This window comes from Mytilus galloprovincialis, chromosome 10 (genome assembly GCF_965363235.1).
Source record: "Mytilus galloprovincialis chromosome 10, xbMytGall1.hap1.1, whole genome shotgun sequence".
Taxonomy (NCBI): Eukaryota; Metazoa; Mollusca; class Bivalvia; order Mytilida; family Mytilidae; genus Mytilus; species Mytilus galloprovincialis.
The window spans coordinates 33,090,299-33,104,515 of NC_134847.1; the positions used below are offsets into that span (position 1 = coordinate 33,090,299).

At 33.8% G+C, this 14,217-nt stretch overlaps 1 protein-coding gene across 1 annotated transcript; it reads left to right on the top strand.

Annotated features, from left to right (window-relative positions):
- The first annotated feature begins 7,033 nt into the window (after window positions 1-7,033).
- LOC143047415 (uncharacterized) lies at window positions 7,034-9,417 on the top strand. Its single transcript, XM_076220456.1, has one exon. It carries the CDS (start codon window positions 7,040-7,042, stop codon window positions 9,053-9,055), a length of 2,016 nt encoding a protein of 671 aa, XP_076076571.1. The 5' UTR covers window positions 7,034-7,039; the 3' UTR covers window positions 9,056-9,417.
- Window positions 9,418-14,217: the final 4,800 nt, after the last annotated feature.

The window sequence follows — 14,217 nt, forward strand, 5'->3', positions numbered from 1 at the left end:
CGGAGTTTAGTATGACGTCCATTGTCACTGAACCAGTATACATATTTGTGCCAGCTAAAGGACTCCTCCGGGTGCGGAGATTCTCGCTGTATTGAAGACCCTTAGATGGCCTTCGGTTGTTGTCTGTTGTCTGCTCTATGGTTGGGTTGTTGTCTCATTGACTCATTTCCCATTGCCATTCTCAATTTTGTACGGTAAATTATAGCTTAAACATATTTTATATAGTTTCATCCATTGATAAAGTCCGTCGGTTGCGTATTTTATCTCAATGATCTAAACCCTGTGGATCATATTGGATGCTATATTACCTTACAAGTTTTCTGAAAACGTGCTTTGTATATAGAAAGAAGAAGATAAGGTATGAGTGCCAAATGAGATCTCTTTCCACCCAAGACGCAATCTACTAAACTAAGTTTGTCTTATGGGTAATTATGTTTATCGCTGTTGTTTTGTTGCTGTCTAGTGGGCGAATACATAAAATCTCCGTGTCATCACCAAACATATTTATGGCTATATATCGGGTAATTGTACAATTAAATGAGACTTACCTTAAGTCGAAATTTGATTGTAATTTTGTTGAACCTATTTATGCTGAGAGTTAACATGAGATGCGCACGCAGATCGTAGAGGTCACTTTTCAGAGAATGTAACAGAGCACATAAGCACATGATACACCGAAAGAAAACTGGGTGGGAATACGAGTGATAGGGAGGGCATGTTAACTCTCAGCATAAATAGGTTCAACAAAATTACAATCAAATTTCGACTTAAGGTAAGTCTCATTTAATTGTACAATTTTATTGAACCTATATGCTGAGAGTACCATGAGATTTCAGAGATATGTGATCTGTTACTCAAGTTCATTTACAGCCTTATCAATCATGATTTATTATAGGCTTAAAAAACACAAGATGTTGTATCAACTTTGTATTCTATCAAAGTACAAAAGTAAATTAAATCAAACCACATTGACATATAATGCACGTTATGCTAAATTTTAAAATGTCATTGATAGTAAATCTAACATATGCATTATCATACTTATGTTATACATGAGACTTATCAGCATTTGATAAAATATGACTTCTCAAAACCTTCACACTATAATTATCATTATAATTTTGTTTTGATACAGGTTTATCATAAAATTTTCTGAATGTTGATTCATTTGACCAACCTGCCGCTTTTAAAATTGTATCAATTGAAGTAGCACACCGTAGTGCTGCAGATGTACTTGCTGATCTAGTACTATGTGGTTTATATATAGTTATGTCTACACCAGCCGATTGCAATACAATTTTAACCCAACGTCCAAGCGTGTCTTTAGACACATGCGAGTATGGTTTTATACAGCTCAAAATTAACTTTTGAGTTTTCCGAAAACATGATGTTCTAGCTAAATACTCTTTTAGAACAGTTACAATACAGAGACTTTTATCCTCAATAAAAGCTGGCAACTCTATTGGTTGTAAATGCCTCCCTGGCTTTGAACATTTTAATAAACTTCTCACATCTATATATATGTTACTATCTGTAACAGTGATATCATCTAAATCTAAGCTATGAATGGTTTGTAACCTTTGACCTGTTAACAATAATAGCAGTGTAACTAGCTTATAGGTTAAAACACGCAAAGATAACATATAAACTGGTGATAATGTTTTCAAATATTTAAGCACTACTTCAACATCCCAGGTTCTTTGATATCTGGGTAATGATGGTTTCAGATTGAATATGCCTTTCAAAAATCGCTTAACCAATGGCCATTGTCCAACAGTTTTCTCTTGATTTACAGACATAAACGACGATAACATACTTCTGGCAGTATTAATAGCACTGTAACCTAAACCTATTTCATATAACGAAGTTAAAAATTCTAAAACATTTAACTCAGTGGCTTTAAATGAATTAATTTCCCGTTCACTGCAAAATAGCAACCATCTTTTGAAATATGTCCAATATTGTTGTCGAGTAGCTGGTTTCCAAGATGCAATGATGATTTCGGAAGATTCCTTTGATAATCCATAATTTTGCAAGATTTCCCCGATATCCTGAAAACTGCTAATCGCAATTTCACCAAATGATGCTCCTTTGTTGGAGTCTGGGGTTGATACAGAAGATTTTTTCGATTGTTTATGATGAATGACTGTGCCACAATCCGATGAAGTATTTGTGGAAACCAATTCTGAGTGTTCCACAATGGTGCCACTAATGTCATGTCTGCTTGATCCTGGTCCACCTTTTGCAATATCTTCCCAATCAGACTGAAAGGTGAAAAGCAATAACAATTAATATTTCTCCATTTTACAGAAAATGCATCTACTGCTTCAGCATATTTATCAGGCAAATAAGAGAAATAACGTGGTAATTGATGATTAAATTTAGATGCAAATAAATCCACATCATGTGGTCCAAATAAACAATCAATAATATTAAAAACATCATCATGCAATTTCCACTCAATATCCACATTTATTGATCTTGATAGCCTATCTGCTTCTATATTAGCAACTCCTGGCAAATGACAAGCAGTAACCCAAATTTTCCTTTGTATACACCAAATCCACAATTCCTTTGTCAAATTGTTTAACTTTACAATGCGGCCACCCATTTTATTAATGTAATTCACTGCGACCATGTTATCTAAATACACTTTTACATGAACGTTGTTTCTTGACGAACAAAACCAAATTAAAGCTAAATATGCTGCCTTAAGCTCTAGAAAATTAATATGGTTTTTCTGTTCTTCATTTGACCAAAACCCTTTGGTTTTGAACAATGTATCTTGCACAACTGCACCCCAACCAGTGTTTGAACTATCAGTGTTAAGAATAAATTGCGGATCTGTTAAAGTCATTGGCTTGAAACTACTATTTATATTATTAACCCACCAATTTAAATCTGAAATATTTCCATTTGACAAAGTCATTTTTGCATCAAAATTTCCATAATTTTGTTTTAACAATAAATCTTTTGTAATTTCTAAAGACTTTATGTATAATGGTGCATACTGTACACCTGGTTCCGTTGCTACTAATTTTCCAATAACTTGTGCAAACTCTCTTATCGTAATCTCTTTCTTGAGAATTAACCGACTACATAATTTAATTATATTGTCTGCCTTTTCTGTTGTTACTCTAATACACATTGTTATTGAATTAATTACAAAACCCAAAAATACAATAATTTGAGTAGGTTGAAGTACAGATTTATCTGGGTGTATGGTAAACCCAAGATGATCTAATAATTGTACTGTGTCAATTATATTACTTTGACATCCAGAAAAGGTTTTGCTCACAAGTAAACTATCATCAATATATGGTGTGTTGCAATGTCCTTTACTTCTCAGTTTGGAAAATACAACTTTTAAAATTTTTGTGAAAATTCGCGGTGCTGTTGTTAATCCATTTGGCAAACAAGTGTATTCATACAGAACTTCATTCCAATAAAATCTAAGATATTTCCTATCTTTTTCATTGATGCTAACAGAATAATATGCATCTTTTAAATCAACAGAACCAAACCAGCAATCTTGTGTAATATTTGTTATTGCTGTTTTAAAAGTTTCCATTTTAAAATGTATTTGTTCAATATCAAGGTTTATCTGCTTTAAATTTAAAATTACTTGATAAGTACCATCTTTTTTGGGTCTCACAAAAATATTTGAAACATACTGATCCTTAATTGGAGTAACAGGTTGAATAATTGTTTTTGAAATAAACTTATCTATTTCAGTTTGTACATATTCATTTTCTTCACTGCTGAATACAAGTGGGTATGGCATAATAAGCTGTGTAGGAATGTTTTCAAATTCTAACTGATAACCTTTAATAATATTTAAAATCCAATAGTCTGATGTTAATTCCTTCCATCGATGAAAAAACTTTGAAATTTCCCCCCCAATAAAATTATTAGGAAGATTTTGAATTGTTAATGCAGTTAAATCAATCAAGTGATCATTTGTACTTACACCACTTTCAGAAATAACATGATCTACTTTTTGTCTTTGTTTTTCTTCTTGTTGAAGGTCTTGCTGCGGTCTAAAAAACCATCATCATCATATTTTCTTGTTCTTTTGATTGGTTTTCCTCCATCAATTTGGCGTTTCCTTTTCCCAAACTTATGAGGAAATCCACGCCCTCCATGGCCATGATGGCTACGTCCCCTGTTAGAAGACTGATATGAGTTCTTGGGATTATCATATGTATAATTATGGTCCTTCCCAACTTTTTTGCACACACTATGCTCTGCATCTAGTTCTTTGATTTTTTCCTTAATATCATCCCCAAACAGCATGTCAGTGACTGGTGTGGTATCATCACATAGACCTTTATACTGGGGTTGAATGTCGTCTTTGATGAAACTCCTTCGCCTGAAGGTTATTTCACTATAACACGCTTGAAATAGCTGGTACGTATCTCTGCACGTGACTGCATATGCTTGCAGTTCCTCTCTGGACATTCCTTCTTTCTTTGAAGATTTTTCCACAAACATATCCATCATATACATCAATGGACACGCTGTTTTAGACAAGAGATTCTGTAATCGTTGTAATTTTATATCCACATCTTTATTTCGTAGTGACATTTGTTTCCAAATACCTACAATTATAATATAAATTTAGTAAATATATTCACTAAAAAAAAAATTATAGTGTGTATGTAAATGATTTTTACACAATATTCATACGTGTACACATTTCACATATTATTGCGAGTTTTTAATCATTTATAAAACTATTTTATTTATAATAAATTGATTTGCACACTTGATTTTTCAAAAAATATGAATTTTATTAAATTGCAATTTAATTGCATTTAAAATCCTCACCTATATTGACTCGTGGAACTTTTAGACTGCTCACATTGGCAGGCTTATCATATTTCTTTGTGAGGTCTTTGTATTTTTCCTCATTGACTCGTGTCCTCAGTCCCTGGTTCATGTATGAGGCTAAACCAGGATTAATTTTTGGACCAGTCTTTTCGTCTGAACTAATGAAGTCTTTCATGGATTCCAAGACATTTTCATTTTCTGCCTTTTCAACATCCACTTCATTCTCAGAACATGCTTCATCATCGCTATCGTAACTTTCGTCACTCGAAATATCTGAATATAATTCAGACGGTACAGATATGTTTTTAGTTTGGTTATTGTTCATATCATTATCAAACAAACTGTCCAATTGCGATTGGTAATCATCCTTTTTAGGTTTATTTTTAACGACCTTTCTTGGTCCGGCCATTGTTGCCGATTGTCTAGGGTTTACCTTTGTTGAACTTTGTATAGGATCAGTTTTAGAATTCTGATTTTTCATCAAAGTTTGGATATACAATTGATTTTGCAGTAGCATATTGTAAATATCAGGTATGACCACTTCCGGAGTGTGAGTGGCAGGAGCATTGCTTATGGCTCCTCCTCCAACATTAATGTTTTCAATGCTTGCTTGAAACCCACTGATATTGTTATCATAACCTGGCGAAATAAGTTGCCTGTGGTCATTCATAATGCTAAAAATATTGTCACTTTTGGAACTAGTCTTGGCCGTGCCAGACAGTTCTGATACCGAGTCAATGCTCGAATGTTCAGCTAATTTCATTAACAAATGTTTGCTGACAACGTGACAAATTATCCATCACCAACTACATCGTAAGAATATTAATCCATCCAAAAACTATATCAAATCGTAAAGTTTGTATTCCAAATGTCACAATTATATTAAATTCCAGTTCAAAACAATTAAGATATCCATTATTTTCAAATAAACATAAGAGGGATAAATTCCATGACTTGACCTCATACGACCAAATACGCTAGTGACCTCTACGATCTGCGTGCGCATCTCATGGTACTCTCAGCATATAGGTTCAATAAAATTCAAACACTTGTTTCTTCGCATAAAAACAACTCTTCGTTAATCTGAGCTTGGAACAAATACTTTATTTATATCACGAACTATAAATGTGGATACCAAAAATGAAAAACTAAGCAAAATTGTTTATCCCGCATTGCACGAAAAAATGTGTTGTATTTCAGTAAATAACACGTGTTCTTGTTTGATTGTAATCACGTAGTAGTCCATCATGCATTGTTACTCTTTAAGTGGATTGGTCAAAAACCCAGGTAAAAATAAATTGCGTCACCCGTAAATAAACAGTTACATGTGCGAGAACATAAATATGCTAATGTATGCATTGCCATATAATGTAGTGTTCCCGACCTGTTGAAACAGTTACATGTTGGAACTAAACTCAATTTTTGTTGCCCAACCAAAATACTAACTCAGCAGAGTTACGTTGATCATTTTTTGTCCAGATTTATTTGTGTCATGTTATGCATGACCATCAAAATAATACAATTAGGTTTTTTTTAAACATTTGAGTTAATAGACAACTTTCGAGTTCGATGCATTTCCGTCAAAAACTCTGGTTTTAGTGAACATTTGTGCGTTTAGGGGCGTCGTCACTTCCATTCCAATGTTGAGCGAGTGGTTGGAAAACTATAATTCTATATTGTACGAATTATTCGGCAAATTGAATTCTCAAAATTGACAATCAGCATTGCTGTCATTAGGGAATTGTCATTAAGTACCTACAGAACATTCATTATTTCTAGTTTATCCTGCACAATGACGATCACTAAGACGCTTGATGAACGTAAATAGTGCAGGGATACAGGCGACCCCTCTATCTGGTAAATGACATGATAAAGGCGCGTATAATTGACGAGTTTTTTCCGGTGACGGATGAACTCGAAAGTGGTCTATTCATATTGATTGTGTTTTATCCAATATCTATTAAGCTATAAACACATATACATGTAAATAAAAAAATGAATACTAATGTATTGTACGGCTGCTTAATCTTTGTTAATGTAATTGTCGACAGGCCATTCTTGAAAAAAAAAATACATGTTATCCTTTAATTAGTGCAAATGTATTTCAAAGCGGTATGTATATTTTGTTCAGTAAAGTGCAGCTAAATGTGTAACAACGAACATGTTATTGTCTCCCCTTTCGTAACTACCAGGAAGGAATACAACTATGGCTTTATCAAAAGTACCTGACGAAAAGGTGAATTTAATAACATGTCCAATTTGTTCAGAAGTGTTCAAATCTCCCAAAATATTGCCATGCTTACACACATTTTGTGAACTTTGTATACATCAAATCATTGTTTCTGCGAACCACAAGAAGGAAAATAAAACCAGGTCATTTAGTTGTCCTATTTGTAGAACAGTTGTAAAACCACGGACAGATAATATCGATCAAGAACATATAAACCAATGGGCTGCAACACTTCCAGACAACATATCTTTAAACACCATGATAACTTTCACTAAAAGCAACTCAAAACCAGAATGTCACGCATGTAAGAGACATGAACAGACAACTGAGGCAAAATTCTGGTGTAAACAGTGTGTTGAAGCATTTTGTGAAAAATGTAATTTTATGCATAGTTGGATGAAAATGCTGGCAACACACCAAGTTGTTTTAATTGACGAGTTTGTTAGTCAAATAGACGGAATTGATCTCGAGGCAATTGAAGAACAATGCCGAACACACCCGCATAATAAGATCAACGTTTTTTGTTGTGATCACAGAGCTATGTGTTGCAGTCTGTGTGTTAGCTTGGATCATAGAAAATGCGAGAACATTGAATCTATAGACGAAATAACATTTAATAGCACCTTCTACGACAGTATACAGGAAAAACTTGACAACATAAGAGTTGCGACGCAAGAAAATTTGCAGACGAAACACCAAGAAAAGGAAACCCTTCGAGTCGGTGTTGAAAAAACAGAAGATGAAGCTTCAAAATTTGTCGACCATATCAAAAGTAAACTAGACAATTTGTTTGAAACATTTAAGAAACAACTGCACGTGTTTCGGGATGAACAAAACACCAAGCTTAATGTCCGTATAAGGCTATTAGAGCAGCTCGAAAGAAATCTTAAACACTGGATTAAAGTGACGAAAAAAGTTAAAGATAATGGTAGCAAAACACAGTTATTTATGCACGTCGAAACCATCAAGCATCAGATCGAAACAAGTATTAAAGAGATCACAACTATAAATAATGACAAAACAACCATTGGAGTTTATTTTGAGAAAAATAAAAAAGTTCAGAAAGTTGAGGCTTTTGATCAGATTGGTTGTTTTCAAAATATTAAAAGTGCAAACGGTATTGAGTTGGGAGCTGTCTTTAAAACATGCCTAGAATTCGGGGTATGTTTTATCAACCTTGAAGCTATCACTGTTGAAAAAAATAGAACTATTCATATCCCGCTTTCAAAGTTAAAGTGTGGCGTATGCTATGGGGATAAATATATATTAATAGGCGGGGACGAAGGAAAAGTTCATTTGATAGACAAATTTAAAGGCCTAGTCGTGAAAACACTTTCTTTAGATTACAAAATTAAACGCATTTGCTTGGACGTAACACAGAATAGACTTTATTTGTCGTGCTGTGGTATGGTTTTGTATTGTACAAACATCGTTGGAGAATCTATTTCTAAACCAAAGAAAATGATTTTGGAGCATATTCATAATGGACCGATTGGGGCATTATGTTCCTTTGAAGAGGCAATTTATACGGTAAAGACGGGCGCTATTCAAAAGTTTTCTTCGTGTCAGAATTTTCCGCCAACAAACATTACTGAATGTTTTAATACAAATACGTATTCTGAAGGACACACAGGCTGTAATGGCATGACCATCTTTAATGAACAAATATATTACACAACAACTGCGAAAGAGGTGAAATGTTCTACCTTGGAAGGCCACCAGATATTCAGTCATAAGAGTGACCGAATCAAAATGCCTGTTAGTGTTGCTATGTGGCAGTTCGGGATCACAGCGGCCTTTATTCTGAACAGAGAACCCCGAGGGTCTTTACATGCTTTGTCAGTTGATGGTAAAAAGCAAGTAAAACTTTTAGGAAAATTTGAAAACGTTACAGATCCTTGGGACATGTGGGTTGACATTGACGAAAAAGAAATATATGTAGCTGGAGGAGAGTACATAGATGTTTACCGAGTAAAGTTTAAAAGTGAATAGTGGTATTAGTGGTGGCATACTAGAAGAACAATAGCCAGTTAATTTAAGAGCAACATAGACGTATTCCTATATTTGTCAAGATAACTACTATCTACATTTACACAGTGATTTCATCAAATGTAATTACTTATCCTGTATTTATCCTAATATGATTCTCCAAAAATTTAGACTAATATAATACCCTAACTGATTTCCTTTTGTAGATTACTTCAGAAGTTCTTACTATAGAATGTGTTATGCCGTCAACTATAAGACTATGGAATTTCACCGATTTGTCCTTTCGGAAATCAGACCCTTATCTCTAAATTTAAAATCCATTTTCAAAAGCTATATATTTTAGATAAAGATGTACTTATCGATTTCTTTATGCTACGTTACTACATAGAGATATATGTTTTAATTAGATTGCGATCACTCTCATCTTTCTGGAATATTCCAGAGGCAATATAATTGCTTACCCATCCTGTATTTGTTGGTGCAACATTGAGAGTCACACTGTTTACCATTTTTTTCCCGACTGTGCCTTATATACTGACCAGAGAGAAATTTAGATGAACACACGGATGAACTTATATTGAATGTTATGTTACTATCATCTGGTAAAACGAACCTCTCGTACATGTATGAACAAAATATATAGTTATTTAAACATGTATTCGAATTTAGTAAAAGTTGTAAAAGAGGGACGAAAGATTCAAGAGGGACAGTCAAACTCATAGATGGAAAATAAACTGCCAACGCCATGGCAAAAAATAAAAATAAAAACGGACAAATAATAGTACACAAGACACAACATAGAAAACTAAAGACACGAACACCAACAAAATCTGAGGTGATAGCAGGTGCTCCGGAAGGGTAGGCAGATCCTGCTCCACATGTGGCACCCGTCATATGATACTGAAGAATGTAATTTGAGGTACATTCACATCGTCATCATCATAATTTCGATCTATTTCGTTATTATTGTTTCGCTAGACTGTAAAGTATTGTATATTTTGAAATATTGCATGCTCATATTGATATTGTACTGGTACAGTAATATAATGCAATTCGGAGCGAACTTCATTAGTATGGTTTACTTTGTGTCCAATCCTATCAAAACGATGTTTCTCATCAACTAGTATGTTTTTACCCAATTGATAATGTGTTTTGTTTATTGGACATTTCTTTTTTTTTTAAATAGGACATATACACAATAAAAATATGGTCGAACACCAGTAAAATAAAAAGCAACATATGAAGTCTTCTACTTTACATACTTTATCAAATACAAATATACAGAGAGCATGCACAATTGAGTAAACCTGTCTTATGTTGCTTATTCTTTAGTTTTATATGTTGTGTCATGTGTACTTCTTTTTGTCTTTTCATTTTTAGCCATGGCGTTGTAGGTTTATTTTCGATTTGTGAGTTGGACTGTCCCTCTGATATCTTTCATCCCTCTTTTAAACCTGTTAAAAGTTTTAATAAAATGAAGCTTTTGCACTCAGTTTAAAACTAAAACTCAACACAAATAAATAAATGAAGAGAAGATAATTGAGAGGAATAAAAGAGAAATGAGTTGGTACAATTAGTGAACAAAAATGAGGCATTTGTCATTTGATCATACTGGTTGTGTTTCATTTTTATCTAAAGTATTGGTTCTGCAAGTCCGAGATTGCTTAGACGTCTGAAGGCATGTTAGGGCTAATTGGATTCCTGTAGTAAGAATACTACCATGAAAAACAGTTTGGAATTAACAAAAACCGATTCATTATGGATTTGTTTGGTGAATGGGAATGGGAATGGAAGTGGATGTATCTAGAAAATCGCCGCATGCAGTGAGACATATTCAGAAATAAGGCTTCCCTAAAGTCTGCAGTCCTGTTAAATTCTTTTGTGCTTATTAAAGAGGGGACATTTGTTTGTACCGTTTATACACTTCCGGAATGAATAGGGACATCAATTTTATTTATTATGTCCTGTACCATGAAGTTTCCACGTAAAATATGGTTGGTTTCAGATGTTTTGTTGCAGCTATGTATAATTTCTTACTTTGCAACCCATTTGTCACAAGTATCTATCGACCCAATGGCCACCGTGTCGATAAACCTTACAAAATTCTACAGGATCATTTTAAGCATTTTGTTCTGCAAATATAACATGTATATACACACACAGTCATAGGACAAAAGTGAGTACCCACCTAAAAAATGTCCTATCATTTCAACTAAAATCAATATTTTCAAAAAAATATTACCAAGTGACTTTTTGAGCGATGTCCAAATACCGTAGAAGACACAAAAACGTTATTATGCAATTCTCGACGGCCACTTCTGAGCAAAATAATCATTATCATTACAAAACAAAATACAATATATAATATTTTGAACTAAGCTATAAAAAAAATCTTGGTTATTCATGATCAGTCTAATTGTTAAAAAATAAGGTTTAATAAAAATGTGTAGTAAAAATAAAGTCATTAAATGATGTAATGACAACATAACCAGCATTTAAACGGATAACACTAGTCGTATCAATATATTTGTATGGGCATCTTTCTCTATGCATTTTAAAAAGGTATAATAAACCTTAGTCCGAAATTACTCTGACGTCCAACGGCTGTTTTGCCAGACAAGCTGGGGCCGTGGGACGTCAGAGCTCGTCCAATATCAAGAAGTGGATATTTGCCCACCCATAATAGATGCGCTGCTTCGTCGCTTCTGATGCCGAATGACGGCCTTGGAACTATATAAATCGGGCATCAATCTATTCATTTTTCATTTATCTCTTCATTTATGTAAGTTTCACCTACCCGTCAACCTTTATTTTTCCATATTTTAAGTTTTCACAGTGAACCATCGATTTCGGCATTTTGCCTTTAATTTTCAAAGATTATCACGTGACCACGAGAAAACAGTGATGATTTATGCAAATGACCATTATGTAACATCTCGTTCATTTAAAATGCAAGTTATCTAAATGTCCGAGAGCTTCCGATTGTAACGTGGTCGGAACTAAATGCTTCATACCGATCTCCTGTAAAGGAGGTGAAAAATCGTGGTTGGCTACTAAATGTTAAACATCGATCTCCTATAAAGGAGGTGAAAAAATATAAATATTTGCATATTTTGAGTCTCGAGACAACGAACTCTCTTGTAACTTGACGTCCATTTGAAAGTGAAAGTCAGAATGCCGAAATCGATGGATCACTGTGAAAACTGTTAAAATATAGAAAAATAAAGGTTGACAGGTAGGTGAAACATACATAAATGAAGAGATAAATGAAAAATGAATAGACTGATGCCCGATTTATATAATTCCAAGGCCGTCAGTCGGCATCAATAGCGCCGAAGCAGCGCATCTATTTTTGGTGGGCAAATATCCACTTTTTGATATGGGACGAGCTCTGACGTCCCACGGCCCCAGCTTGTCTGGCAAAACAGCCGTTGGACGTCAGAGTAATCTCGGACTAAATAAACCTTTAGTCGCATTTGTAAACACAGTGAGAGAATGATTGTTGCTAAACGTTTAGTTGCAAAATTTCATTCATGTTTGGGACGATGGTCTGAAAATAACATTTACCTGGGACATGATTTATTCTTAAAACAACTTATGCCGATGAGAACATATACATATAGCTGCCAATGTTTTATCTATACCTCCCAAGCTCTGATTATAATTCAAAATAACAGGAGGTGGAAATACATGCTAAAATCGATGTGGAGGCAAACTTCTATCTTCTTTTCGTTGTAGTCACATTCATTACAAGTGTATGATTTCTAAAATAGCTGACACTTTCTAATTTTAATTAAAAAAACATCACCAGGAGACGAATCTTATCTTTAAAAAGGAACCGGTGATCACGAATATGTTGTAGATTAATTGAAATTAAAGTATAAATCGTTACTTCTGAGAGCTATCTTACATTTCTAATTAACAGTAGAACAATTGAGACACAAACATGTTTTTCATTCAATTTATTTGCATAAGCATTTCAATAATAGGAATTATAGCCATATCCCTTGGTTCAGAGTCCGAATCCTTATTAAGCTGTTCAAAATTTCATTTTGAAGAAAAGGTCTTGGAAAAGATGATTCGCTTGGAAAATAAAATGGAAGTCTATGCGGAAAAGATTAAACTCTGGGAAGAGTCTGTTTCTTCAAAATTGGAACATAAAATGGAAGTATATGCAGAAAAGATAAAGCTATGGGAAGAGTCTGTTTCGTCTAGTTTGAATAAAGTGACTGAAGCAATGAAACAAACAGAAACATTTGTTGATTCAATGCGAGGCGCACATCTACTGGACCAAACACGGTTTAATAATTCTTTCGTTGAAGTGAAGGATCAAACAAAAAGTCTTGTTGATTCAATGCGAGACGCACACCTACAGGCCCAAACGCAGTTTAATAATTCATTCAATGAAGTTAAGAAGCAAACAGAAACATTTGTTGATTCAATGCGAAATGCACATCTACAGGACCAAACACGGTTTAAAGATTCTTTCCTTGAAACTATAGATCGTTTTAAAATGCAGTCTGAAAATGAAACAGAGTTCAACAAAAGACAGATGAATTCATTGTTGGATTCTTTTTCTTCTAAAGTTCAAGAATTAAGTGAAGCTGAACGTAAAAGGGACAGTACAACGAAGTTATCCCTTCGTCAAGAACAGAATCGATTTAATAAATCGTTCGATAAGATTGCAGAAGACTTCCAGGTTCGCTTCAACAAGTCTTTGCAAGAAATTGCTTTAAAACAACAGAAAGGTAGGTTTCATTATTATAGTTAATAACATATCATATACCTTATAGTATAATTGTCAATTTAGATCAAAACTGTCAGATAACTTCATACAGAAGTTGTTGCCCTTAATTTTATCCCTTTTTCTCATTTTTGCCTTTTGTCTTAAAAACTATTTATAAGCAAGACAAGATTGCCCGACGACTCCTTATTGGAGTTATTACCCTTTAATGACGATTTTTATAACTTTTTGCGGTTTTATATTATATCTTTATAAAAACTATGATAGCTTCATAAAAATTTAAATTAACAAAAATGATCAACAAAACAAGGTCTTCAAATATTTGAAGTTGTTGAAATTGTTCGGCATCTCTTTGAGTGATTGCCCTGAAATTATCCTGAATATTTTCAACAGTTGGGGGTTTGGAGCAAAAAAGGGAAGA

Excerpts from the sequence above, each read along its gene's own strand:
- LOC143047415 (XM_076220456.1), top strand. The coding sequence starts at position 7,040 with ATGGCTTTATCAAAAGTACCTGACGAAAAGGTGAATTTAATAACATGT.